Here is a 27,216-nt window from a genome sequence, read left to right as displayed (position 1 = left end):
TTCTTGGTGCAAAACCTGACTCTTTTAGTCCAGCATCCTAGGCAGGTAAAGCTGGGCCAGGGAATGCCTACGCACAACCATTCCATTATGGCTAAGGAAAAAGAGTAAGATGCACACTGCCCTTTCCATACCAAACAATTTTGTTTCTCCAGCAGGATCAATGGGAAGACAGGCTTAATCAGAAACCACCTCCACACTTGACAGTACTGTCCTCAAGGGAGGGGTGCCCCCAGGGCAAAAGCCAACTCATTCCATTTCATCCAAGTCACAGACATCTCACAGGGCTAACAGCTGAGTGTCCAGGCAGAGTATGTGGTGAAATTACTGCACAAGCTCTCTGTGCCTGCGTCCTGGATTTCCTTCTTTCATTCTGCACAAATTTTGGAGAAGGTTTGCTTCCCCAGCATAAGACAGTTCTTCAATTAATTGGACATCACCAGTACAAAGAGAAGCCTCTTCTAGGCTATGGCAGTGGGGAGAATAGCTTTCAATGTGTTTCAGAGCACTAAGTGTGTGAAAAACACCCTTCTCTCATTTATCTTCCCTGACACTGTCTGTACGATCACTCAGTAAACAAAGAGTCCACATAGACTAACGAACACAGAGCTAGGGGTTGGTGATCACCATTCTAATCCTTGCTTAGCTACGGCTCTTGAATAATGCTGAATGCTTCCAATAAAGATATGCTTATGCTTCTGCTGTTTAAATTTTGAACATTAAGGCTAGAATACTTCGGGTTTTCTGTTTTTGTTTTTGTTTTTTTTGACGGAGTCTCACTCTGTTGCTCTAGCTGGAGTACAGTGGCACGATCTCGGCTCACTGCAACCTCCACCTCCTAGGTTCAAGCCATTCTCCTGCCTCAGCCTTCTAAGCAGCTGGTACTACAGGCATGCACCACCATACCCAGCTAATTTTTGTATTTTTAGTAGAGATGGAGTTTCACCATGTTGGCCAGGCTGGTCTCAAACTCCTGACCTCAAGTGATCCACCTACTTCAGCCTCCCAAAGTGCTGGGATTACAGGCATGAGCTGCTGCACCTGGCCCCAATACTTGGTTGTTTTTTTTTTTTTTTAAATACACTTTATGGATGAAGGTGCATGAAAAGGATATTAGCTCTCTGGCATATAATAGAAAAAGATAAAATCATGTTGTAATGAACAATTCAGCCACTTTTTTCACTAAATACACATGTCCTCAATATCACCAAATATGGCTTAATTTAGTATCTCTCAGAGCTCAAAGATGCCATTCTGTAGCAGAAATGTTAACTTCTAATTACACGGCATTAACATCATGAACTATTTTAAAACTTTACTAACAGGTTACAACAGGCCATGAACTATATCTGAGGCCAAATCTTATGAGGTTCTCAAAAGCTCTTTTATAGATCATTTAGAAAGATTAAAGAAACCCACCCTACCCATGACAGTCCCTGCCCAGTCAATCGAAGGTCCCATTAAACATTGAACAGACCCTTATTTCTGCTTTCCAACTATGGATTTCTATGTCTCCGCAAATTGTATCATTGGCAATTTAACTTTAAAAACTCGCTTTCATATTTATCATCTCATTTTATCTGTGATTGCGGTTAGGGGCATATATAAAACAGAAATAACAGCTCCATTGTTCCTTTGACTATGGTTCACGGTCAAGACCTTACATCTTTCTCTAAAATGTGAAGTGTACAAACGTAAATGACTAGGAGCAGAGGATGGAAGAGCCATGGCTGGGGAGGGGACAGGGGTTGAGAGAGAAGGATCTGGGGAAGAATGAAGAGCAACAGGAATAAGAACCACCACATTTTGGGGTTCAACTTTCAGAAAGCATTAGGAATTCATTTCTGAATTCCTAAATGGCATAGGAAAGAAAAATACCGAAATATGTGAGATTATTTTAACACAATGTCTCCACACATGGGAAAGAAGGGCATCCACACTCTTTACATGTGTAACCAACATCTGGGAATCCTATTGCTCACTGGGGTTAGGAGGATCTCTTCTCAGAAATAAGCTGCTCTGATATTTGGGACTGTGTTGAAATGTCAAATCATCATTCCTGCTCATGTGTTTTTAACTCGGTGTATACAGATCAATGATCTTTTACAAAAATGTTGCTGTTCACAAGTCCTAAAAATGAAATCTAAACTTGAGTGGTAAGGATTATGTATCTATACGGCATGCGGATAAAATGTACTACTAATGGGGGTAATTAAGATGAGAGGAGATTCAATAAAGCAGAGTGTACAAAGTCAGAAATCACGCTACTGTAGAAATTAAAAGTGACTTCAATTAGATGGGCTTCTTTTCCCCCAGAAATTATTTTTGCTCGGAAAGAGCCAGCTAAGGCTGGGCTCGGTGGCTCTCACCTGTAAGCCCACCATTTTGGGAGGCTGAGGCAAAGGGATCTCTTGAGGCTGGCAGTTTGAGACCAGCCTGGGCAACATATTGAGATCCTGTCTCTACAAAAATTAAAAAAAAAAAAAAAGCCTAGCAAGGTGTGGTGGTGTGCACCTGTAGTCCTAGATACATGGGAGGCTGAGGCAGGAGGATTGCATGAGCCCAGGAGGTCGAGGCTGCAGTGAGCCATGATCATGCCACTGCACTCTAGCCTGGGTGATACAGTGAGACGCCTATTCAAAATAGATTTAAATAAAGAGCCAACTAAAAAAAAAAGTCCGTCTTTTAGGCAGGGTAAAAGTTTTATCATAGTAGGCTGTCAATGAGCAGCCCTTTTCTTAATTTAAAATTCTGCATTTGAAAAATGGAGAACATTAGAGAAGTCATTTACAACATTATACAAATAGGTTAGAAATAGATCAAGGAAAACAGATTTTAAAGGAGTTGATATTCTATGTTTTAAAAGAATACCCATATGACAGCTTTTTATTGGGTAGAGTTACTGCAGTCTTGACAATAATTATTTACTTTTCATTAAGAAAAGAACTCGATAAAAGTGGCCTAGCCATTCTGATAAAGTTGTGATCTGGAGAAACAGAGGTGGTCTCATAGCCAAAACAGGTGAAGAGGCTTCAACCAACTAATCCCTGATATGAAACAATTCTAAAGTTTTCTAGGAGGACAGGGTAAATGATGCAAAGCATTCTAGTGACTTCTGGAACAGGGGAGCATCTAGCTCTTCCTGCCTGGGTCCCTCCCTCTTCATTTGGAACTCTTCCTCCCCAGGAACACTTCTTTCCAATACCCATCCCCTTCTGTGCCTCTCCTTCCCCTAATTTCCACCTCAGATTACCAGTGGGTTCATTAGAAATAATCAAAATAATAATGGTAAAATCACCCATTAAGGTTTTTTTTTTCTAATTAAATTTCTGCTGTAGTGAATTGGCTAATCTGATTTTTTGTTTTTGTTTTTGTTTTTTTAAGATGGAGTCTTGTTCTGTCACCCAGGCTGGAGTGCAGCGTTGCGATCTCGGCTCACTGCAGCCTCCGCCTCCCAGGTTCAAGCAATTCTCCTGCCTCAGCCTCCCAAGTAGCTGGGATTACAGGCATGCACCACCACGCCCGGCTAATTTTTGTATTTTTAGTATAGATGGGCTTTCACCATGTTGTCCAGGCTGGTCTCGAACTCCTGACCTCAGGTGATCGGCCCACCTTGGCCTCCCAAAGTGCTGGGATTACAGGTGTGAGCCACTGCACCCAGCCTAATCTGATTATTTTTGTGAAAGACTTTAGGTAAAACATAGTATACACAGTGATCACTCTCAGCTAGCAAACTTCGAGAAGGCTGGCAATAGTGATGAGTGTAGTTTCCATTTACTAATTGATTACTGTGTGCCAGGCACTGCTGCAGAGCTTTTCATACCTTATCTTACCCATTTCTCGTAACAACCCTATGAGGCAGGTCCCACTTAGTAGTTCCATTTGACAGTTGATGAAACATGGCACAAACTTATAGCCTAAGACAGGGGTGAGCAAACTGTGGCCGTTGGGTCAAACGAGACTCTAAAGAGGTACTGGCATGTCCAGGCCCCATTATTCACAGTGTATATGGCTGCTTTTGAGCTTCAATGGCAGAGTTCATCAGTTGTGACCAAGACCTTAGGCCCCATAAGTCCAAAACTATTTACTATCTGGCCCTGCCTAGAAAAAGCTCACCAACCCCTAGTGTAAAACACAGTTGATTCACGAATAAAGAAAAAAAGCAAGAACATGTGGACAGCTTCACATAGAACTTACACTGAAATTTCTTAGAAAAAATAAATTCTGTCTTTATCTGTTTTCTTTCATTCATCTCTTACCTGTTTCTTCTCACCTAAGGTTTATCAACTAACCTCAGGAAAAAATAAGTGTTAACGGAATACTAGTTCAGTAATTAAAGGTTTCTCTCCATAAGGTGAGTTTTAGATTAGGTAGAAAAGTTTCCAAGAAAGAAAGGAAAAAAAAAGCATAGACCAAAGAAAGCTTTAATAACCATATGTTTCCTGAGAGGCTGTAAAATTTTTGGCCGTTTTACAGGTATTTCTTCTCAAGTACAAATGACATCACTGTTGAAATTTTTAAAAAACAGGCCTACTTTATTCCACGTTTGGTACCACATATTGTTTCAGTTGACCATCAATTGACTTTTCTATTTTTACTGGGAAGGTACATCATAACTATTTTTAGTAGACAGAGTCTGGTTCTATCATTTGTGGATCACACATAGTCATGCTTTAGAATTCTTTTTCTAAAGCTATGAGAATGTATTTTGGGGAAGAACACGCTCATTGGCAATATTCTACTGTACTCTGAAATATACTCCAGAGTCAATGTCTAAAGCAGGAAACAGGTAGTAACAAATGAAAGAATCTGGTGTATCAGTAGGCAGCAAAGCAAATGTAGCTTTATAATACATAAATCTGCCCTTCAGGCCGGGTGCAGTGGCTCATGCCTGTAATCCTGGCACTTTGGGAGGCCAAGGCAGGCAGATCACCTGAGGTCGGGAGTTCGAGACCAGCCTGACCAACATGGTGAAACCCCATCTCTACTAAAAATACAAAATTAGCCGGGTGTGGTGGTGAATGCCTGTAATCCCAGCTACTCAGGAGGCTGAGGCAGGAGAATTGCTTGAACCCGGGAAGCAGAGGTTGCAGTGAGCCTGGGAAACAAGAGCGAAACTCCGTCTCAAAAAAAAAAAAAAAATCTGCCCTTGAGATAGTAATATTTTTAACTATAATTGAGAGTGAGTTAACATCTGAGCTCCTCTGATAATTCTTGCTTTATCCTTTAAAAGGACCCAGAAAATCAAAATCGAATAATTGAATTTCCAGAGGATGTGACCTGGCACATAAGCTGAGCTCAATTCACATGAAATAATTTGTGCAAGTAATTTTTAATTATAATAATAACACATACAAAATAATTTATATAGGATTACTCTCTGTAAAAGTGAACAGAAAGGAGATACTTGAGACAAGACAAAGCCCATGACTTTTCTCTACCTTTCAATCCTTTCCCCAAACACCAGCCAATACAGGAATAGCAGACAGCAGCGGCTGCAAACCTCTCTGCACATTAAAATCACCTGTGCATCTTCAACAATTCTACCAGTCAAGCCCCACCCAGGCCAATGAAATCACAGTTGCTGAGTGTGAGATTCACGTCTCAGTAGTTTTGGAAGCTCCCAGATGCCAGTAGAGAGTGGTGATTAGGGTAAGGACAGCGGAGGGGTTCAGTCACACACCTGACATTCACGCTCCAGGAGACTTGAGTCCTCCTCCATCCTCACCTGCCCCACTGCGTGTGAGTCACTCTGACATCTTGGGTGTAGGATTTATTAACACGGCATCCTGGTATGGGCACTGTATCATCATTCTTGCTCCTCACTCATAACTAATTCGTTAATGCAAATATTAAGAGGATGTTAACACAATGAGTTACGGCCTTAGGGTTTCTCTTATTACTCTCTCTTTAAACATTCACATCCCTTCCGCCTCTTAGAAGACATCCCCTACACCTGGCTTGGCTTTGCCGTTTCTTTTGCAAGCATATTTCTCCTGCATGGCAAACATTAAAAGCGAAGTCGGTCTTACCTCTACGATGCTTTTTAAATCTTGCACATAAGTCCTTTCGGTCTCCAGAATTTCCTGAACAACTCTATCCACGTAGAGGAGCTTGGGGCTGGTGGCCGAGTCTGTGGTCGTCTTGGGTGCCCCGTTTGAGTCCACTCTCCACTGCGCCCTGGGTGGCCTTTCACTGCCCTCGTCTGCGTTCTGTTGCTCCGTGGCGGGGTTGTCCCTCTGCAGCTCGCTGCTGGAAAACGGCCTGGCCGGAATCAGCTCCAGTTTTATGGCCCCTACCTCCTTATCCTGGTTAAACAAGCCCAAGTGGCTATTTGAAACTAAGGTCATTCTGCTGCCGAAGGAACCATGGCTGTCACGGGAAGAGGCCGAGGACGATGTGGAACCGAAGCTGACAGGTCGGTCACTATCAGAGAGCTCCATCGTCTTCAGTTCTTGAGGGCAGGAATGCCTGGCTGTCTTGGGATCTGGAACTTTGGTTACAGCTGATGGCACTTCAAGATGCAACTGGTGCCCATCTATATGCATTAAAGAAAATAAATAAAAAGGACAAGATAAGCAATTCTATCAAGCAGAGGGTTGAAAGGAAGTAAAAACCTAGCTCAAATAAATATAGTCAATAACAAGGTGGCCAATTACAGAAGGGAATGCAAAGGTACCTGTGGTGGAGTGAGATGCAAAATCAGTGTTTCTGAAGCATCATCTGGGTGCCTATGAGAAATGCAGAGTCTGGGGCTCTGACCTTGGCCTGCTGAACTTGAATGTGCACTTTAATAAGATCCCAGAATGACTTATAAGCATTAAAGTTTGAGAAACACTACACCTGTTGTCTCAAAAGTGTGACCACATGGAATGACTCATATACAAATTAGTCTAGATTCACTAAATTAAAGGCTGAGCGGTCAGGGCACCAGGAATCGATCACTTTAACAAGCACCACAAGTGATTCTTATGAACTTAAAAGGGACCCGACGTGATTCCTATGGAATTTTGAAAAACCTTGTTCTAGATTTTAAGTATTTCACCATAATTCCACAAAATTTTAGGCTAGCATCCTGGAGCCACCACTACTTGATTTAAATAATGCTGGCAACTTTACATTTTACTTGCATACAGCATTAAAGAAAGTGTCACATAGACAATAATTTTCTAATACTAGGCAAGAAAAAGATAGAGTCATACACAGCATAATGATGTTTCAGTCAACAATGAACTGCAGACTGGGCGTGGTGGCTCACGCCTGTAAATCCCAGCACTTCGGGAGGCTGGGGTGGGCAGATCACTTGAGGCCAGGAGTTTGAGACAAGCCTGGCCAACATGGCAAAACCGTGTCGCTACTAAAAAATACAAAAATTAGGCCAGGCGCGGTGGCTCACGCCTGTAATCCCAGCACTTTGGGAGGCCGAGACAGGCGGATCACGAGGTCAGGAGATCGAGACCATCTTGGCTAACTCGGTGAAACCCCGTTTCTACTAAAAATACAAAAAATTAGCCAGGCGTGTTGGCGGGCGCCTGTAGTCCCAGCTACACGGGAGGCTGAGGCAGGAGAATGGTGTGAACCCGGGAGGTGGAGCTTGCAGTGAGCTAAGATCGCGCCACTGCACTCCAGCCTGGGAGACACAGCGAGACTCCGTCTCAAAAAAAAACAAAAACAAAAACAAAAATTAGCTACTCGGGAAGCTGAGGCATGAGAATTGCTTGAACCCGGGAGGCAGAGGTTGCAGTGAGCCGAGATCCTGCCACTGAACTCCAGCCTGAGCGACAGAGCGAGACTCCATCTCAAAACAAAACAACAAACAGCATATATGACAGCGGTGAGAGCAATCTGCCATACCGTCTAGCCTAGATGTGTAAAGGGCTACGCCATATAGGTTTGTGATTATACTCTGTGATGTTCATACAATGATGAAGTTGCCTGGCAACACGTCTCAGAATATGCCCTCATGCTGAAGTGATACATGACTGTATTAAGACTCACACCCCCATTGAAAACTTACCCTCTCAACACAGCACTTCTCCAGATCACTTCTTAGAAACTGGCATTCCACTTGTGGCATATATGGAGTTATGATACTATTAGAGAGTATGTTTGATTAACTCCAACTCTCCACAAGTACAGTTATAAAATCATGTAATTATATGACAAATATAGGAACTAAATTATAAGAACAATTATGAGAAAATGGCGCTGTCTTGTTTAGAAAAGGGTAAAAATAAAAACTATCTGCAAAGCCAAAAGGTCACTTAATGGTGAAACCCCGTCTCTACTAAAAAAAATACAAAAAAATTAGCCAGGCGTGGTGGCGGGTGCCTGTAGTCCCAGCTACTCGGGAGGCTGAGGCAGGAGAATGGCATGAATCCAGGAGGTGGAGCTTGCAGTGAGCCAAGATTGCGCCACTGCACTCCAGCCTGGGCGACAGAGCGAGACTCCGTCTCAAAAAAAAAGTCACTTAATACCCACAGCATTTAAATATGATGTTGGGCCCCTAAAGGACCCACGTGAAAATTAAACATTCAGAAGCTATTTGGGTAAAACACTCAAAATTCCAATCTTCTTCATTTCTAAGGCAGGGTCAACATTTCTCCCTCAAATAATGAGATTCCACATCTCATTATTTCATAGAGAAATTTTGTTTATAGAAACAAAATGTCTTGTGACAGAGAATGTGATTAATAAAGAAATTTGCTTGATTTTGCTAGGTTACCTTACCACAAAAACGTGCTTCCAGGTTTTGCTAGAAAAACAGAAGATGGAAACTTACGTTTGGAAGGTTATAATGTGACAAACACAGTAAAAAGAATACATAGTAATGATTTTTCAATAGTAATGTAAATTTGATTTGATTCTATAATAAAGATCACTAAACAGTTGGTACTAATATTTTTAGAATATAAAGTATCCATCAAGTCTCTCCTTCAACATACTGTTTCTAGATAGTTTATATTCATGACAAGTATTAGTACAAACTAATGATGCAAATATTAAAGTTATGAATATAAAATGAAGGAACTAATTCTGAGTCAAGAAGGAGTGGTAAGACGTAGGAAATGAGCAGTTTATCTGCATAACCACTACCACATGCTAGAGTCTGCCACACATTTTTAAAGCTTTTGCAATATGCTTGCTGCTTGTTCTATAACAACTTTATGGCCTATAAAACACGAATTGGTTATAGTAGTTAAGATGCACTTGACCTAGAAAGCCTGATCCAAATTGGGTGTGGCAAAAATCCAATCAGCAGCCGTGCATTTAGGTATGCTTGCAGCAAAGGACACTTGCTCACGTTTGGGACTGGTGTTGAGAAAGTCATGGGCAGTCCAAAGTAGGGGCGGACACAACAAGGTTTTCTTTCCATTCGCATCCTCCATAACCAGGACCATCAGGTTGATCTCAGTGCAGGAAATGGGCACTCACTTGGGAAGTATCTGAGGATATTTTGAGATCCCAAGGGTCCAATGAGGCTATGATTTGGGACTAAACGTAAGTTGAAGATATTCTTTTTTTTTTTTTTTTGAGACAGAGTTTTGCTCTTGTCACCCAGGCTGGAGTGCAATGGTACGATCTCAGCTCACTGCAACCTCCACCTCCCAGGTTCAAGTGATTCTCCTGCCTCAGCCTCCCTAGTAGCTGGGATTACAGGCATGAGCCACCACGCCCAGCTAATTTTTATATTTTTAGTAGAGATGGGGTTTCACCATGTTGGCCAGGCTGGTCTTGAACTCCTGACCACAGGTGATCCACCTGCCTTGGCTTCCCAAAGTGTTGGGATTGCAGGTGTGAGCCACCGCCTCTGGCCAAGTTGGATATTCTCTATAACAGGGTTGTAGTACTGGTCCACGGCCTGTCAGGAACCAAGCAGCACAGCAGGAAGTGAGCGGTGGGCAAGCAAGCATTGCTGCCTGGGCTCTGCCTCCTTTCAGATCAGCAGCAGCATTAGATTCTCATAGGAGCACGAGCCCTATTGTGACCTATGCATGCCAGGGATCTAGGTTGCACGCTCCTTTTGAAAATCTAATTCCTGATGATCTGAGGTGGAACCATTTCATCCTGAAAGCGTCCCTACTCCCCGACGCCCACCACCTCAACCCACCCTTCATCCTTCGAAAAATTGTCTTCCATGAAACCAGTCCCTGGTGTCAAAAAAGTTGAAAGGCCAAGACATTTGGAAAGGTCTACCCCCCACAGATCTGTCCATACTGTCTGCAGGGCAAGTTCTGATTTTCTAACCAGAGAAGAATCAATCTCTCCAGAATAGAAAACTGTCTTTCACACAGTTACAAAACTCTTGGCATTACATTCATGATCAGGACTAGAGAAAAATGGACACAACAGAGAGACATTATTTTCTTATCATCATTTCTTTTCTCTACTTACTTTCACTTTAAATTGGATACCCAATATTGGGACAGAAGGATTAAAGAGGAATAAAAACTGCTTTTAGAGGACCCTGGGTTGGGCTGCTAGAAGGGACAATGTCTTTAGAAATACTTTCAAAGGTGGGAAAGAGTGAGATGTAAAACTCAGATCAATAGGGACCCCTTCATGGATAGATCTTAAACAGCAACATGGAGGGGGCACCGCTGCGGGGAAAGCTTCAAATGTTCCAATGCCAGTCCACGTACAGGCCTGGCTGCCCACCAGGCACTTTCTAAAATAGACCATTTCAGAAGTTTGATGTCCATAGTATTTAGCCAAGCTTACCACCTCAAACTAAAGACCTTCCAAAATTACCAATGACAGAAGTGAAACATTTAAAGTCAGGTCATATAATGGCATGTAATATGAGACCACACTTGCTAATGGCTAACCTTTTTTGTGTTGATTCATTGCTTAGAAGATAATTATAGTTTCCTCACGTAGGAAAATGCACCTCATAAAAACTGTCTAGTCTTGTTCTCACTTTCCTCAAAATAATTTAAGATTTCCACTCTGTCTGGCCTATTCTAATGCAACCCACCAATTATTAATCTTTCTCTCTAGAGCTGTGTTGCTCCACACAGTAGCCAGTGGCCACATGTGGCTACTGAGAACTTGAAACGCAGCCAGGCTGGGCACAGTGGCTCATGCCTGTAATTCCAGCACTTTGGGAGGCTGAGGCAGCGGATCACTTGAGCTCAGGAGTTCGAGACTAGCCTGGGCAACCTGGTAAAACCCTATCTCAAATACAAAAAATACAAAAAATTAGCCAGGTGTGGTGGTCTGTGCCTGTAGTCCCAGCTACTTGCAGTCAAGGCTGCAGTAAGCCATGATCGTGCCACTGCACTCCAGCCTAGGTGGCAAAGTGAGACCTTGACTCAAAATAAACAAACAAACATAGTCAGTCTGAATTGACATGTAAGATACACACCAGATTTCAGTAACTTAGTATAAAACTAAAAACATGAAATAAAATACCTCATTAATAATTTTTATATTTGTATATTGAAATAATATTTTGGATTATGTTAAATAAAATATCTCATTGAAATTATTTTCACTGGTTTCATTTTACTTTTTTTTTCTTTTTTGAGATGGAGTTTTGCTGTTGTTGCCCAGGCTGGAGTGCAATGGTGCGATCTCGGCTCACTGTAACCTCCGCCTCCTGGGTTCAAGCAATTCTCCTGCCTCAGCCTCCTGAGTAGCTGGGATTATAGGCACCCGCCACCATGCCTGGCTAATTTTTGTACTTTTAGTAGAGATGAGGTTTCACCATGTTGGCCAGGCTGGTCTCGATCTCCTGACCTCGTGATCTATCCGCCTCGGCCTCCCAAAGTGCTGGGATTACAGGTGTGAACAACTGCTCCTGGCCTACTTTTTTTATTTTAAATTTATTCTTATTTTTATTTTTTGAAACAGGGTCTCACTCTGTCACCCAGGCTTGAGTGCAGTGGCACAATCATGGCTCACTCCTGGGTTCAAGCCATCCTCCCACCTCAGCCTCCCGAGTAGCTGGGACCACGCCACCATACCAAGCTAATTTTATTTTTAATTTTTGTAGAGATGAAGTCTTTCTATGTTGCCCAGGCTGGTCTTGAACTCCTGGGCTCAAGTGATCCTCCCATCTTGGCCTCCCAAAGTGCTGAGATTACAGGTGTAAGCCACTGTCCCGGCATCATTTTACTTTTTTATATTGTTGCTACTAGAAAATAAAAAATTACATAAGTAGTTCATATGTATTTTAGTCAGACAATGCTGATCTAGAAGTCTTTGATATAATTACATTATTCTTGAAGATTTAAATTTACCTCTTTATCAATCTTTGTTCAAATAATAGTGAATGCAGATACATAAAACTCAAAGTTTGCATTTTTGTTTTTTACTCCACTTATTAATGCACAATATTGTTAAAAATTAGCAAAAATACAGTTGGGAGGTCATCTCTGTGTAGCAGATATTGGGCTAACTGATTTTCCATGACAAACTGAAACATCCAGATAAAAAACTGTAGGGCAAGAAAGCTTTTTCGTTTGCCTTGAGTGAAAGATGTTAGCAGGTTGTATTAGCATTTGGGTAAGTTGCTGCTTTTCTTCTCATAACTTCTGTCTATTCCAAAATCCCAAGCACAGGGCTAATAATGTAAGAATTTCTGGGAATTTCTGGCCAAACCTTGCTAATGGCTTATATCAGGTATATCTTTTGACCCTAAAATAAGCTTGTTCCACCCACTTAGAGGATTGTGATCAATCTCACCCTTGGTAAACCTGGAGGTGGTGGGGGTGGAAGTATCCATAGAAGAACCTTAGAGACTTACTGAGTCTCACAATGAGAAGCACTGGTTAGCCTAAAAGCCATCCAAATAAAATATTCTTTTTTTTTTTTGTGCCATCCTCAATAAAAGGAAAAGATGCCTAGACAGCTTCTATGTAGCTAGGCTTTCACACATTTTACTTCATGACAAATCCCTCTAATTTTTTCTGGGTGAAAAAACTGGAATTCCATGGCTTTTCTTTCTTTGCTCTTCCAACTTCCATTATTTTAACTGCTCTCTTTTGGAATATCACTGCCAGAATCAAAAGCAATGCTTCTTGGCTCTGGTTTCTTAGGCTGATTTAGGTTTCATGCAGAACGTTCCATGGCTTCCTGTGACCATATTTACATGGAGAAGGGGGACATTTGATGGGTCCTACAGCCTACAACTCCCAAGGAGAAACTTAGGAGGCAAGACAGAAATCCTACTCACAGCAGGATTGAGGGGTGATCAGGGTTTCCAAATTCTGCTCATTGCTATTCTAAACATCAAATACCTAGTCTGAGTTCCTTGGCAGGACAACCATGGAAACCAAGAGAACGTGTTGTGTTCAGTGCCAATGAGTAGCTGAAATTATGTAGTTCCTTATTACACCTCCTGTGAATCACTCAAAGAGGGGAGGCCACAGAAAGACTAAAGTATACAGAAATAGTTACTCTACCAGCTAGTGATGTTCATTTAATATACAGCACAGTTTTGTTAGAGCCTCAACGTTGTAAACAACTGACTTAATGCTTTAAAAAATGTTTAAGAGACCAAGTTAAAAAATATACATTTATATATTTCAAAGATGACACTAGGTATTTGAGGAGCATCTTTTATTCCCCCACAGCAATATGGATTTTCACTTCTTGGTTTTCTAAACTATCAACTTGATTCTTGTTTAATGGTAGGGCCAGGACTATAATTCCTCATGTTCTCTAGTGTGCAGCATGTTCAATTCAGGGAACATGATTTTCATATTTATTTGTAGTTATTTGGTGATGAAGGAACCAAGGAGTAAAAAAAAAAAATCTTGTTACCCTGTTAATTTCTTAGTTTTACCATGTAAATTTCTTAGTTTTTCCATGTAAATTTCTTAGTTTTTAACCAAGGTACTACAATTACACAAGATACTAATGTTAGGGGAAGCTGGACGAAAGACATTTGGGAACTTTGCACTGTCTGTGCAACTTTTTTATATATTTAAAATTTTTTCAAAATAAATAGCTCAAAAATGTTTTAAATTAAAAATGTATTTTATTGAGGTATGATTAAATAGAAAAAGTTATACATATTTAATGTATAAAACTTGAACTTGGAGATAAGTGTACACGTGAAACTATTACCACAATATATGCCATGAACATAGCCATCAACTCCAAAAGTTCCCTTATGCCTCTTTATTATTAAACATTTTACAATAACAACACTTAAGATCTACCTCCTCGGAAGTATTTTAAGTATACAATATAGTATTATTAGCTATAGGCACTACGCTGTGCAGATTTCTTGGACTTACTCATCTTGCATAGCTGAAAATTTGTATCCTTTCACTATTACCTCCCTGTTTCTCCCTCTCCCTACCTCCTGGGAAGCACCACTCTAGTCTTTTCTTGTACGAGTTTGATTATTTTACATTCTTCATAAGAGTGGTGTAATGTAGCATTTGCCCTTCTATGTCCAGCTCATTTCATTTAGCACAATAGCCTCCAGGTTCATCCATCTTGTCACAAGTGGCAGGATTTCCTTCTTTTTTTTATGGTCAGATAATTTTCCCATTATGTGTATGTGCCACATGTTCTTATATCACATGCAAAAAGAATAAAAATGAACCCTTATCTTATACTATACACAAAAATAAACTCAAAATACATTAAGACCTAAAAATATGACTAGAAACCATAAAGCCTCTACGAAAAAAAAAAAAAGAAAAAACAGGGGAGAAAAGCTTCATGACATTGGTCTTGGCAATGATTTTTTGGATATGACACCAAAAGCACAGGCAACAATAGCAAAAAGCAAAAAGAGACAAGTGAGACATCAAACTAGAAAGCTTCTGCACGGCAAAGGAAATCATCAACTGAGCAAGGAGATAACCTACAGAATGGGAGAAAATACTTGCAAACCATGCATCCAACAAGGCATTAAAGCACATATTTGTACAAGAAGATCAAGAATGAGAAAAGATATTTTGCAAAAATATTTTCATTCATACAGGAGGTGAGGGGTTGAACAAAGAGGAACAAAGATTCCTTCAAGCTGTAAAGTCAGATACTAAATACTTGGATAATTTACTGATTGATTCCTATATTAAATGCTATGGTATGAATGTCTGTGCCCTTCTCAAAATTCATATGTTGAAACTCACTCACCAAGGTGATGGTATTAGGAGGGGGTGCTGTTGGGAGATGATTAGGTCATGAGGGCTCTACCCTCATGAATAAAATTAGTGCCCTTATAAAAGAGGACAGAGGGAGCTTGTTTGCTCCTTCTGCCATGTGAGGACACACAGGAGGCACCATCTAGGAGGAACAGGCCCTCACCAGTCACACAATCTGTTGGTGCCTTGATCTTGGACTTCCCACTCTCTAGAACTGTGAGCAATCAATTTCTGTTCCTTGTAAGTTACCCAGCTTGAGCTATTTTGTTACAACAGCATAAATGGACTAAGACACTAGTCAATGGAAACTAAGAGGTATAATGGCTACCTCAGTTGAGTAGGGATTAAGCAGCTACTTAAGGCAGCTAATGCATTAGATAAATTGCCTTAGCTAAGGGGTGTCTCTGGACCAGTCTGGTGAAAAAGAACCTAAAGAAATTCCCTAGGCTAGGGGCGGTGGCTCATGCCTATAATCCTGGCACTTTGGAAGGCAGAGGCAGGTGAATCACCTGAGGTCAGGAGTTCGAGACCAGCCTGGCCAACATGATGAAACCCCTGTCTCTACTAAAAATACAAAAATTAGCCAGGTGTGCTGGCAGGTGCATATAATCCCAGCTACTCAGGAGGCTGAGGCAGGAGAATCACTTGAACCCAGGGAGCGGAGGTTGCAGTGAGCCAAGACCAAATCACTTCACTCCAGCCTGGGTGACAGAGTGAAACTCTATCTCAAAAAAAAAAAAAAAAAGAAAAGAAATTCTCTAAAGCCTTTTTACGCAAATGCAGCTGTTTTTACTTTTGTTGTATGCTTTTTTTGTGTGTGTGGTGACCTAGTGTGGGGGATGAAGGAAATTATTTGGGGCACCCTAAAGCATCATTGTGTTACCATTTAGAAAGGGACTGTTAGTTGTCTACCAAAATCCACTCTACCCTTTTCTTTAGTGATAGAGTTTTCACTGAGCACATTTCCCAGCCTCCTCTGCCTTTAGATATTGGCCATGTGGTCAAGTTCTCACCAGCAGAAACAATATATGCCCCTTTGGGGGTCTATTTCTCAAGACATTAGATTTTATTACTCCACATTTTTTCCTCTTCATGCTGGAACCCACTCTAAGAAGGATACCAGTGCCCTAGGGTATGGCAGAGCACAAAGACAGGCAAAACCTTGCAGTCACTGGTGCTAGACATGCCCTGAGGCACCACATTCAAAAGTCTGGTTATCCTGACTCTGCCACACTACAGAAACCACATGATGAGACCGCAGTGATACACAGAGGGATGCCCAAGGAACCCTGGCTGTTACAGCCCCTGCTGTGTTTCCAGCCAAGACAATGGACATGCGGATGAGAAGCCTTTCAGATGACCCCAGCCTTGTCATGTCTGAGTGCAATTTTATGACAGTCCCCAAGCCAGAATCACCTAGCACAGCCTTTCCTGAATTCTTGCCTCACAGAAACCTTGAGAAATTATAAATGTTTGTTGTTTCAAGCCATTAGGTTCCAGTGTGATTGGCTAAGCAATGAGAGATAACCCAAACAGTCTTTATTATAACAGATAGGCCTTATTATGATACAGCTGCTACAATTCTATGTCAAAATTATCCTTAAAAAGCCCCCAAAACCAACCTCAATGCTCTTTCATGTGTCTCATTGCTTTTTGAAAACTGTATAGATGGAAAAAAAAAAGCAGAGATGACATAACATCATGCTCAAAGTTGAACTATGAATCAGAGACTACATTCTCTAACTTCTAGTCCATCCTTCCTTGTACTCATAAAATAGTAGGGTAGAAAAGGAACTTAGAGATCAGGAAATGAAGGACTCAACATAAGCTGCTTGTCTGAAGCACATGGTGCCATATGCCAAAAGGGACTACACAGCGTGTGGCTATGTGTGCACAGGAATACATATATCCACAACCCTCTGTATAAACACATTTCAGAGAACCAACTGGAAATTAAATTATGTCCTAATACTCCCTTTTGGTCACAGGATTTGCATGTTTGCCCTGGCTCTGCACCCCCCGGGGTTTATACTGATCTTTGCATCTCTGGTTTCCTTGTATGTGAGGCAGCTGGACTAGGTGACTTCTCCAAGTCTCATCCAATCTTTGGGACATGACTCCAATCCTGAAAACTCAGCAAACCACTGGCTGTCACGACTGCACAGCCTCTTCCCAGCTGGAGGCACAGCACAAGCAGTTGCCCTCTAATAGCAGTTTCTTCTACATCCTACTAATGCCAGGTCTTGGATGATGAAAAACTGTGTATCGCCGAGTTTTTCAAAGGCTACAAAAATCTCTATTTTTAATTTAGATTAATCTATGCTCCAGCTTTGCTTTCAACAGTACCTTCCTGTTAGTGTAAAATTATCATTCTCAAGGCAGTAACTAAACAATGATGGTTATATATACAAGCTCCATCTGTATGGAACACACTCAGTTCCAAAACATCCCTGCACAGCTGGGAGGGAGGCACCAAGAGAAATAACATTTTCTTAAAGAAAAAGGAGGAGGAAGAAGAGGCAAATTCCAAGTGACTAACGATAGCACTCCGAACAAATAAATCCATCCATGAAGTACGTTAGACATGTTCTTTTAAAAAAGGAGGAAGAGGCAGGGTGCAGTGGCTCACGCCTGTAATCCCAGCACTTTGGGAGCCCGAGGTGGGCGGATCACAAGGTCAGGAGTTTGAGACCAGCCTGGCTAACATGGTGAAACCCTGTCTCTACCAAAAATACAAAAATTAGCCGGGAATGGTGGCGCGTGCCTGTAATCCCAGCTACTCAGGAAGCTAAGGCAGGAGAATCGCTTGAACCCAGGAAGTGGAGGTTGCAGTGAGCCAAGATCGTGCCACTGCACCCCAGCCCTGGTGACAGAGTGAGACTCAGTCTCCAAAAAAAAAAAAAAAAAAAAAGAAAAAGAAAAAAGAAAAGGAGGCAGAGAAATTAAAGTGCCCAGTAACAGAGATCCAAGTAAATAAAGCCATTTAGAAGGTACAATGTAAAATGATTAAATGTCATGTCTTCTCAAATCTTTAAAAGTATAGAAAATGGTCATAATATATAGTGAGTAAAATGGGTAGTTTAAAAAACATATAATATGATCCTAATTTTGAATTTAAAATGCTGCTTCTTTATTGTCTACATTAGAAATAGATTGAAGGAATATATAATAAAATGTTAACACTGGTTTTACTGAGTAGAACAAATAATTTTGTTACTTTCATATTTCTCTGTAAATATCTCTTTTCTTCAATAGGTGTATTACTTTTATAATCTGAAAAAGTTATTTAAGGAAATTAAAATCACAATGTCAATTGGCGTCAGATATCTAAATATTTTAAATTAAAATAATTTCTATATTCAATATGTGATTAAGGAATGCTGAATATATATATCTTTCAAAATGTATCATTAAATTCAAATAATGAAGCCAAATGCAATCAGATTCCAATGGACAACAGCACTGAATACAATCCACACCTCCTTTGCCCCAATCATTGTTCCTCACAAAAGTATTTCTTACCAAGAAACACTCAAAATGGAAACTGCATTTTCTTAGGCAACTTTGGTTGCCACTAGACTCAGACTAAATTTCATCACTGCAGTTGCTAAGCATACATTTGCAAACATTTATTTTGTTCCTCCAACTTTGACTGCATATGAACCTCAAAAAGAAAGCATATGAAAATGTTGGCCATTCGGCCGTGACAACTGAGGATTTTAGAGTTCTCCCCAGAGTCAGATACACCAGCTTTCTAGATAGTTCAACCTCACTTTAAGGAAAGAGCAAAATCAAATGAAACTAAGACAAAAACTATTGAAGACAGGCTGCAGTTCAGATGGAGGGGGAGAAAAAAATCATCTTCTAGACTTCAGCCTATCGCATTTGTAACAGAGAGTTTTCCTTGATCCAGCCAACCTTCGGTCCCTGCACACTTGTGAAGAAAGCCCCCCCTGCGACCCTTTGTCACCTCCATGGACCTCTCTGGCTGCTCCCAGAGGGAAGGAGCGTTTGTTCCGGCATCCTTTCTTTGGGGACACTCACGTTAGCACCTACCTCTGCTCCACTCAGGCTTAAGCACACCGTCTGCCTTCAGCTGATGCAGTGACCTCAGTCAGGTAAAAGAAACAGCCTTTGCTAGTCTGTGCAGCGCCTTCCGTAGAAATATTGCATGAGTCAGCTTTTATCTCCCAAACCCAACACACAAAGGCTTTACAAAAACCTGATTTGCAACTTTCTCACTGCCTTTTTCCCCCTAGTGTGCAGACCACAGACTTCAGCATCACTAAGAGCCTTAAATGAAACATGACATCATTCAATTGAGAAACAGGACAATAGACACCACTGTGGGTAACTTGAAAATGCACACTTCACTGAGCAACACCCTACCACTTCCATTCTTTTGTGAACATCAAATACAACCCACACTCGCCCAAAGCTGCTGGGTTTCACCTTCCTGGCTCTGGCCACAGTTCTCATTAAACTCCAGAAAATAAGCAAGATCTTTGGAGCTCTGAAATTTTTAAGTTCACTTCCTGAATCATGGGCTTGTTTCAAAGTAAAGGGACACATCTTTTAACTTTCAAAGTAAACGGACATATCTTTAAACTGAAGTTTTAAAATGCAGGTTGGGGTGGGGGTGGGGTGGTGAATAACAACCGGTGGAAGGCAGTTTGGATAATTAGTTTCTGTTAACAAGACACTTGATAGAATTTTAGGTGAACAAAGTTTAAGGAGAAAACATTTAAGGCTGACATTTAAAAAATCTATCTGAAGACAAATACCTAAAATTGATATGTACACACATTTCTTTGGAGAACAGTTAAGTTCTGTGATTTTATATTCATAAATACTAAGTAGTAAAGACAGAATGATCTAGTATTCGTACAATACTTTAGTGAGACCTTGCAATTATTTTGGGTTTTTGATTTCTCTAAGACCACCAGTCCTTCTTAAAATGCTATATCTATTTTTATAGAAAGATTCAGAAGGCGTATATTTGACAAAGATCTTGAGTTCTTTAAATGAAGGTCTCCAGAAGTACAAAAACGCTATTGAAAACGGATACCATTACACTGTGGAACTAAAATTCAAAATATGGATTATGTCCTTGCATAGACATCTAAAACTGAACTATTTCAAAGGATTAAAATCCTTTAAATAGAAGTTCCATTTAAAGCATTCATTTGTGGTTATGGAAAACACCACTAGCAGATCATCCTTAATATAGCTATTTCTATCATGCCTATTAAGTGATTTTAAACTAACAACATAATAGGATAATTTGTTTTAATGCTGATTTCCTTTCAAATCAGGCTGAACCTACACATGGCTATTTAAATAAGTGATTTTTAAAGGAAATAGTTCAGAAGACAACTTGCTGGAATTTCTCACAAAATTCACCAGTTTGATGGAAATCAGTACATCCAGGATGCTGAGAAGGCAGTTTGAGAGGCAGGGTCCTCCCTGGGCTGTGGAGACTCTTCATCCTCTATTCTGGCCTCCACAGCAACCCCTGTGGCTTCCCACATCATGTCTGTGTCTCCCATACCAGTGCCTAAGCTGGGCTCTTCCTTCCTGCTCAACGAAGAGCCAGCTCACATCAGACTCCCAATTCGATCTGCTACAACCACTCTAACCCACAGCTCTTTCCGTTAGTTTAACAGCTATTTATTATGCTTAGAGTAAGGATCATGTGGTCTCATATTTAATCGTTTTCTAAGTGTCTCACTCCTACCCTGCATTGTAGCTGTTGGGGGCAGGGAACCTTCCTATATCATAGATTTGATATTCTTGAGGCAGACACAAAGATCTAAACTCTTAGATGGGATAAAATACACAGAAGCTCTAGGCTTCCTAATGACTCATCCATTGTGCACAGCCTCAGATCACAACACAGCTACTTTTAACTTCCAATAAAATTAAATTGTACTTGGATTTTTTTTTTTTTGCTTTTTGCCAAGAAACATGTTTCTAAAATGCTATTTCTGAGAGATGCCATGTATGTTACATGTAAACAAAAACAGCCAAGTTGCTGTGTGTGTAGCTGGTGGGCAGTTTACTAAGCCTACCCACCAGAAAAGTGACAGTCCTGAAGGACAGTTTTGAAGTGACAGCAGGGGCCATATTGGGTCCCACGGGACAGTCATTTATTAGTTCTTCCACGGTTTCTGCTTTAGCAAAATCATCAACTTGTGTAAGTAAAGACCTCTCTTATAACTGCAAATAAGTGAAACCACCTATACTGCATCTACAAATATCAAAGATTTAAAGTATATTGAATTTCATTTTTTAAATATTAAGCTTTTTCAGAGCAGGGAATACACACACACACAAACACATTTTTTTTTTTTTTTGCCTTTATATTTATCCTAGTACCAAGTATTTGCTTGAATAAATTAACCAATGGATAGCGCATGAGGCCTGGGGAGGGATAATAACATTCACATACTAGCAGGAAGGAAAAGAAAAGGGAAGAAAGGCCAGGCGCGGTGGCTCACGACTATAATCCCAGCACTTTGAGAAGCCGAGGCAGGTGGGTCACGAGGTCAGGAGTTCGAGACTAGCCTGACCAATATGGTGAAACCCCGTCTCTACTAAAAATACAAAAATTAGCCAGACGTGGTGGTGCACGCCTGTATTCCCAGCTACTCGGGAGGCTGAGGCAGGAGAATCACTTGAACCAGGGAGGCGGAGGTTGTAGTGAGCCAAGATCACACCTCTGCACTCCAGCCTGGGTGACAGAGTGACACTCTGTCTCAAAAAAACAAAACAAAACAAAAAAAGTAAAGAGGAGAAATGCCTCCATTTATTGAGCAACAGTCCGGGTTCTTTCACACCTGAGAGCAGAGGCGCCTTCTACACTTCAGTATTTTATTAAGACCCTGGTTTCTCCTCATTTAGCTCTGCAGTGGTTCTGTGTTCCAGTGCTCCCCACCACATATTCCACACGCTGGACACACTGAACTGTTAACATTTCTTGGAGGTGCGCTGCTGGTTTGCCACCAGACTTTTGTTCATGCAGGGAAAATGAACAATCTTAAGACACACAAAAGGCACAGATGCTGGTATCCTTGCCACTTTTTACTGTATAATTTATTTGCCCATACTAACACTGGGTAAAAAGATTATTTTTGCTCAGCAACATTTAATTTTTTATTTAATTAATTTATTTTTTTGAGAGAGAATCTCGCTCTGTCACCCAGCCTGGATGCAGTGTCACTATCTCGGCCCACTGCAACCTCTGCCTCCCAGGTTCGAGCGATCCTCCCACCTCAGCCTCCTGAGTAGCTGGGACTACAGGCGTGCACCACCACACCCAGCTAATTTTTTTGTATTTTTAGTAGAGACAGGGTTTCCCCATATTGTCAAGGCGGGTCTCCAACTCCTGACCTCAGGTGATCTGCCCGCCTCAGCCTCCCAAAGTGCTGGGATTACAAGTGTGAGCCACTGTGCCTAGCCTCAAATTTCTTTTTAAATGATAGAGTGGCCACAGATAAAATGCACACGTGTGCCTTGTTAGGTGATAAAGATACCCTTGCTGGAAAGCAGCTTTGTTTACTCCCTGCAAGCACGGGTTACACAACCAGGAAGTTCGCATTCCATTCCCAGTGTCCCCACCAGGAGTGGGGAATCAAGGCGCAGAAGAGCAGCAACCACAGGACGTAACTATAGCAACCAGAACACAAATCAGCCAGCAAGGAGGTGCAGGTGGCCTTCTGGCCTAATTGAAGGAAGACCAGAAAGTCCCTGCCACTTAAAAAAATCCCTTCCCAGGCTGGGCGTGGTGGGTTATGTCTGTAATTCCAGCACTTTGGGAGGCTGAGATGGAAGGAAGGATCACTTGAGGCCAGAAGTTCGAGACCAGAGTGAGCAACTTAATGAGACTCCATCTCTACAAAAAAGACAAAATTTAGGCCAGGTGTGGTGGCTCATGCCTGTAATCCCAGCACTTTGGGAGGCTGAGGTGGGCAGATTACAAGACCAGCCTACCCAACATGGTAAAACTCAGAATCTACTAAAAAAAATACAAAAATTAGCCAGGCGTGGTGGTACGTGTCTGTAGTTCCAGCTATTTGGGAGGCTGAGGCAGGGGAGTCATTTGAACCTGGGAGGCAGTGGCTGCAGTGAGCCAAAACTGCACCACTGCACTCCAGCCTGGGCAACAGAGTAAGAGTCTGTCTTAAAAAAATAAATCAATCAATAAATACAAAACTTAGCTGGGCAGAGTGGTGTATGTCCATAGTACTAGTTACTTGGGAGGCTGAGGTGGGAGGATGGCTTGAGCCCAGGAGTTTGAGACTGCAGTGAGCTAGGATCACACCACTGCACTCCAGCCTGGGCGACATAGCAAGAGCCTGTCTCAAACAAAAACAAAAAATCCCTTCCCAGAAGTCTGCCATAGGGCCTGGAATTCCAAAACTTTTTGGTTTAAGGTAAAAGTTGTCAGTTAAAACCCCAATTTCCTCTGGGAAGGGCAATGGAGCCACTGCCACAGTAGTGTGAATTAGCTTCACCATCCTTCCATGGAACTATCCAGGTTTTCTGGGAATGAGACCACAATGGGGCTGTCTAGGAGGGCTGGGATGGGGATGAGAGCAGGAAGCACAGACAACACACACATCTAGGGACTCAGCAAGGCCTGAGCTAGTTGAGGCACCTTGCTGAACTGTGCAGCCAGGCAACAGCTCAAAAAGCTGGGCAAGGAAGGAGGAAAGGGCGGCCCAGAGACAGGAAGACGGATGGGCAAAGGCATGCAGACATTTGGGTTCAAGGAAATATCTTGCTTCATATAATCAACATTGGATAAGGCAGGTTTAGAAAATAACCTTAGACTTTCATATGCAAAGGTGCTAGAAGTGAGAAGGGGTATTTGAAAACACAAATACTATTTTACACAAGGAGCATTAACAATTTAAACCCTGGAGGAGGTGTGGCCTGCTTATCTTGTAATTTAAGATCTTGCCATTGTGGAACATTTTTTAGGGAAAATGGTAAAACCAACCATTTTTGGAAGCACAGGCCATTGACAAAAGACTCTTAATGTATTTTTAGTCTATTAGAAGTTTTTTCTTTGAAAGAATAAGGCATGCGATCACATTTTCTATGAGCACATCACAGCATAAATGTGAGGGGCCGGGCATGGTGGCTCATGCCTGTAATCCCAGCACTTTGGGAGGCTGAGGCAGGTGGATCACCTGAGGTCAGGAGTTCGAGACCAGCCTACATGGCAAAACCCTGTCTCTCCTAAAAATACAAAACAATTAGCTGGGCGTGGTGGCGCACGCCTGTAATCCCAGTTACTCGGGAGACTGAGGCAGGAGAATCACTTGAACTCAGTAGGCAGAAGTTGCAGTGAGCCGAGATCATGCCACTGCACTCCAGCCTGGGCCACAGAGCAAGATTCCATCTCAAAAACAAAAAGAAAAAGAAAAAGAAAAAAAAAATAGTGATGAACATTAAAGTCAATTGCACGCCAAAAGGTGTCACACATCCGCATTGAAGTCCCTTAGAGGAACACACTGACCTTCCTCCTGTGAATAAGAGCTAACGTACTAACACCATTCTGCATTGCAGCTACTGTTACTTATTAAAAATCTATACACATTCCTCCGGACTGTCTACTCTAAACCCAGAAAATATCACCAACTACAAATTCCACCTTGCTATTGTTATACAAACCAAATTACATACTTTTTCAAACAAACAAAAAAGCTAACTTCTTTTTTTTTTAAAAAAAAGTATTTCTAAAGGTCTTTTTTCAAAGTGAAATAATTTTAGTGGCAAGTGAGTTTGTTTTCACAAATTTAAAAAATACCTGTCAGCAGGCCAGGCATGGTGGCTCATGCCTGTAATTCTACCACTTTGGGAGGCTGAGGTGGGTAGATCATTTGGGGCCAGGAGTTCGAGACCAGCCCGGCCAACAGTCTCTACTAAAAACACAAAAATTAGCTGGGCATGGTGGTGCATGCCTGTAGTCCCAGCTACTTGGGAGGCTGAGGCATGAGAATCGCTTGAACCTGGGAGGTGGAGGTTGCAGTGAGCTGAGATGGCACCACTGCACTCCAGCCTGGGCAACAGAGTGAGACTGTGTCTCAAAAAAAAAAAAAAAAAAAAAAAAAAAAAAAAACTTCTGTCAGCAAAAGACATAGGTCTAAAGCAGACAAAAGCACTCAAGTACATAAGAAATTAAATGAAGCCATTTTTCGTTAGTCCTGGGGTACTGAATCTAACAATAGAAACCAAACTAGAAATACCAAATCGTTACCAGGACTTCAATTATCCAACTGAAAATGTAGTTTCTCAGCCCCTACTGAACTAAATGTCAGTATTGAGGCATGGTCCTAAGAATTTTAGAAAACAAATGAACAAATAAAGCCTGTTATTCACCACACTGTTGTGCATGGCCTGCCTTTCCCTTGCAACCAAGTTGTGATTTAACATCTCCATTGTATACCTTTCAACAGTCGGCCATGACATGAACTGAGATGGCCTTGAAGGGCACACGTTCCAGACTCTAAAACCTTGCTGTTTCAAGCATTCCTCCCTGGGTTCATTTTTCTGCTTCTGTGACAATCATTAGCTCAATTTGTCACTCAGTTCTTTGATTAGGATACTTGGTTTTTATTTCCCAGAGACAATACAATCAAGTCTTAGTTATTTTTGAACAATTTTTAGATATCAAGCAAGCAAATATGTTGCAAAAAGCCTCTTGCTTTCGATAATCTATCAGTCCCATCTCTAAGGACACCATCGGAGGACTCGCTGTGCTCAGCACAATGAACTAATTATCCCTGGAAGAATGCAGTCAGCTTCCAGACACATTTTTCTCCAGGAGATAACACACATCTAATCCATTCATAAGTAAAGGCATTCAACACAATCTATACTTTTGAAACACTCTAAAAAATGTACTGGAAGAAAAGGCTTGGGTGCTCTGTTGAAATCTTACAGCATTATGTATTTTCCAAAATACCAATTAAAACAAGATTCTCTTATAGTTTCAGAGTAACAGCCATTGAGACTTAAATCACCTTTATGGAGGCTTGCAAAGGAATTTCTCATCCTGGCAGAGGAGAGAGGCAAACTCCAATTGCTAGCCTTTCCTCCTCTTTTCTGGACACAAACCCACAGCTGCAACGGAATGAAGGGGAGGGCTCAGCTCAACCTTGCCAACTGCCCCCCACCCCTTCCCATAGACCCAGGGGTAGTAGGTTGAGAGAGGCAATTCTCAAGAGCAGCAGAGGAGGGAGTGTAGCTTGCAGGGGAGACACAGACAAGCTTCTGGGAGCAAACAGGAATCAATCTCCAAACTGGCTCAAACCCCCACATCTGACCCCCAGCAATTACCATCCTTGGGGTCATCACAATCAGTCTTCTTCCCCCACTCCTAAGGCTATGTTCAACGTCATAAGGTTGACAGCTTAACCTCTAAGACATAAGACCTGTGAGCAAATGATATATCTCAGGGGAGCCTATGTGCTTTCTAGAACTGAAGTGGGTGGTTTGCGCTGATATTCACTTGGTCTCCTGCACCAAGTCATGGGAACAATCCCATTGACGGAGATATTTATAAAGGCCAAATATAGATTCCACCCCAGGAAAGCAGAACTCACTTCTCTCCAAATGAGGTGAGATGACTTACTACTTTCCAGGATTTTTTTTTTTCAACTAAAGAAGGCAAAGAAGGCCACTGACCTTAGTATATCAGTATTACAATGGCCTTAAATACCCCTCTGTTGCCACAAAATTCTGATCTTTGTCCTTCAGAACTTCGAGGCACACAGCAACATCCTGCTGATCTTCCTTTCTTCACACCTTCTCTCCACTTGAACTGGCAATCACCACTTACTCACCCTCATGTACCAGGACCTACTGAACATCAGGCCCCATGCTGGGCGCAGTGAATGGACATGGGCTTTAAGTCTCAAACAAAAAATGACAAGTATAATGAGTGCTGTGAAGCAGTGTGGGACGTTGCCGATCTAAACTACCAACAATTGTGTACATAAGCATTTGCACTATTTTCCTAAATTCTCTTTCCCCTTAGTTTCAAACTGTCCTTCAATTAAAATTAAAAGTGGATAGCAACTTTATGTTGACAGTAAAA

At 41.5% G+C, this 27,216-nt stretch overlaps 1 protein-coding gene across 3 annotated transcripts in view; it reads right to left on the bottom strand.

Annotated features, from left to right (window-relative positions):
• Positions 1 to 27,216, bottom strand: part of PLEKHG1 (pleckstrin homology and RhoGEF domain containing G1) — a 243,857-nt gene that overhangs the window by 102,365 nt on the left and 114,276 nt on the right. For 2 of the 3 annotated variants that reach the window (XM_030809833.1, XM_030809835.1), the window contains one exon: positions 6,030 to 6,535. In XM_030809833.1, the coding sequence (XP_030665693.1) occupies positions 6,030 to 6,440 (411 nt within the window). In that variant the 5' untranslated portion in view covers positions 6,441 to 6,535. Of the gene's footprint in view, positions 1 to 6,029; positions 6,536 to 19,163; positions 19,286 to 27,216 lie in introns of those variants that run through there. The other variant, XM_030809834.1, reaches the window with a different exon arrangement.

This window comes from Nomascus leucogenys, chromosome 3 (genome assembly GCF_006542625.1).
Source record: "Nomascus leucogenys isolate Asia chromosome 3, Asia_NLE_v1, whole genome shotgun sequence".
In the NCBI taxonomy this organism is placed as follows: domain Eukaryota; kingdom Metazoa; phylum Chordata; class Mammalia; order Primates; family Hylobatidae; genus Nomascus; species Nomascus leucogenys.
The sequence above is the reverse complement of the archived record's forward strand: the minus strand, read 5'-3'. Positions and strand labels throughout refer to the sequence as shown.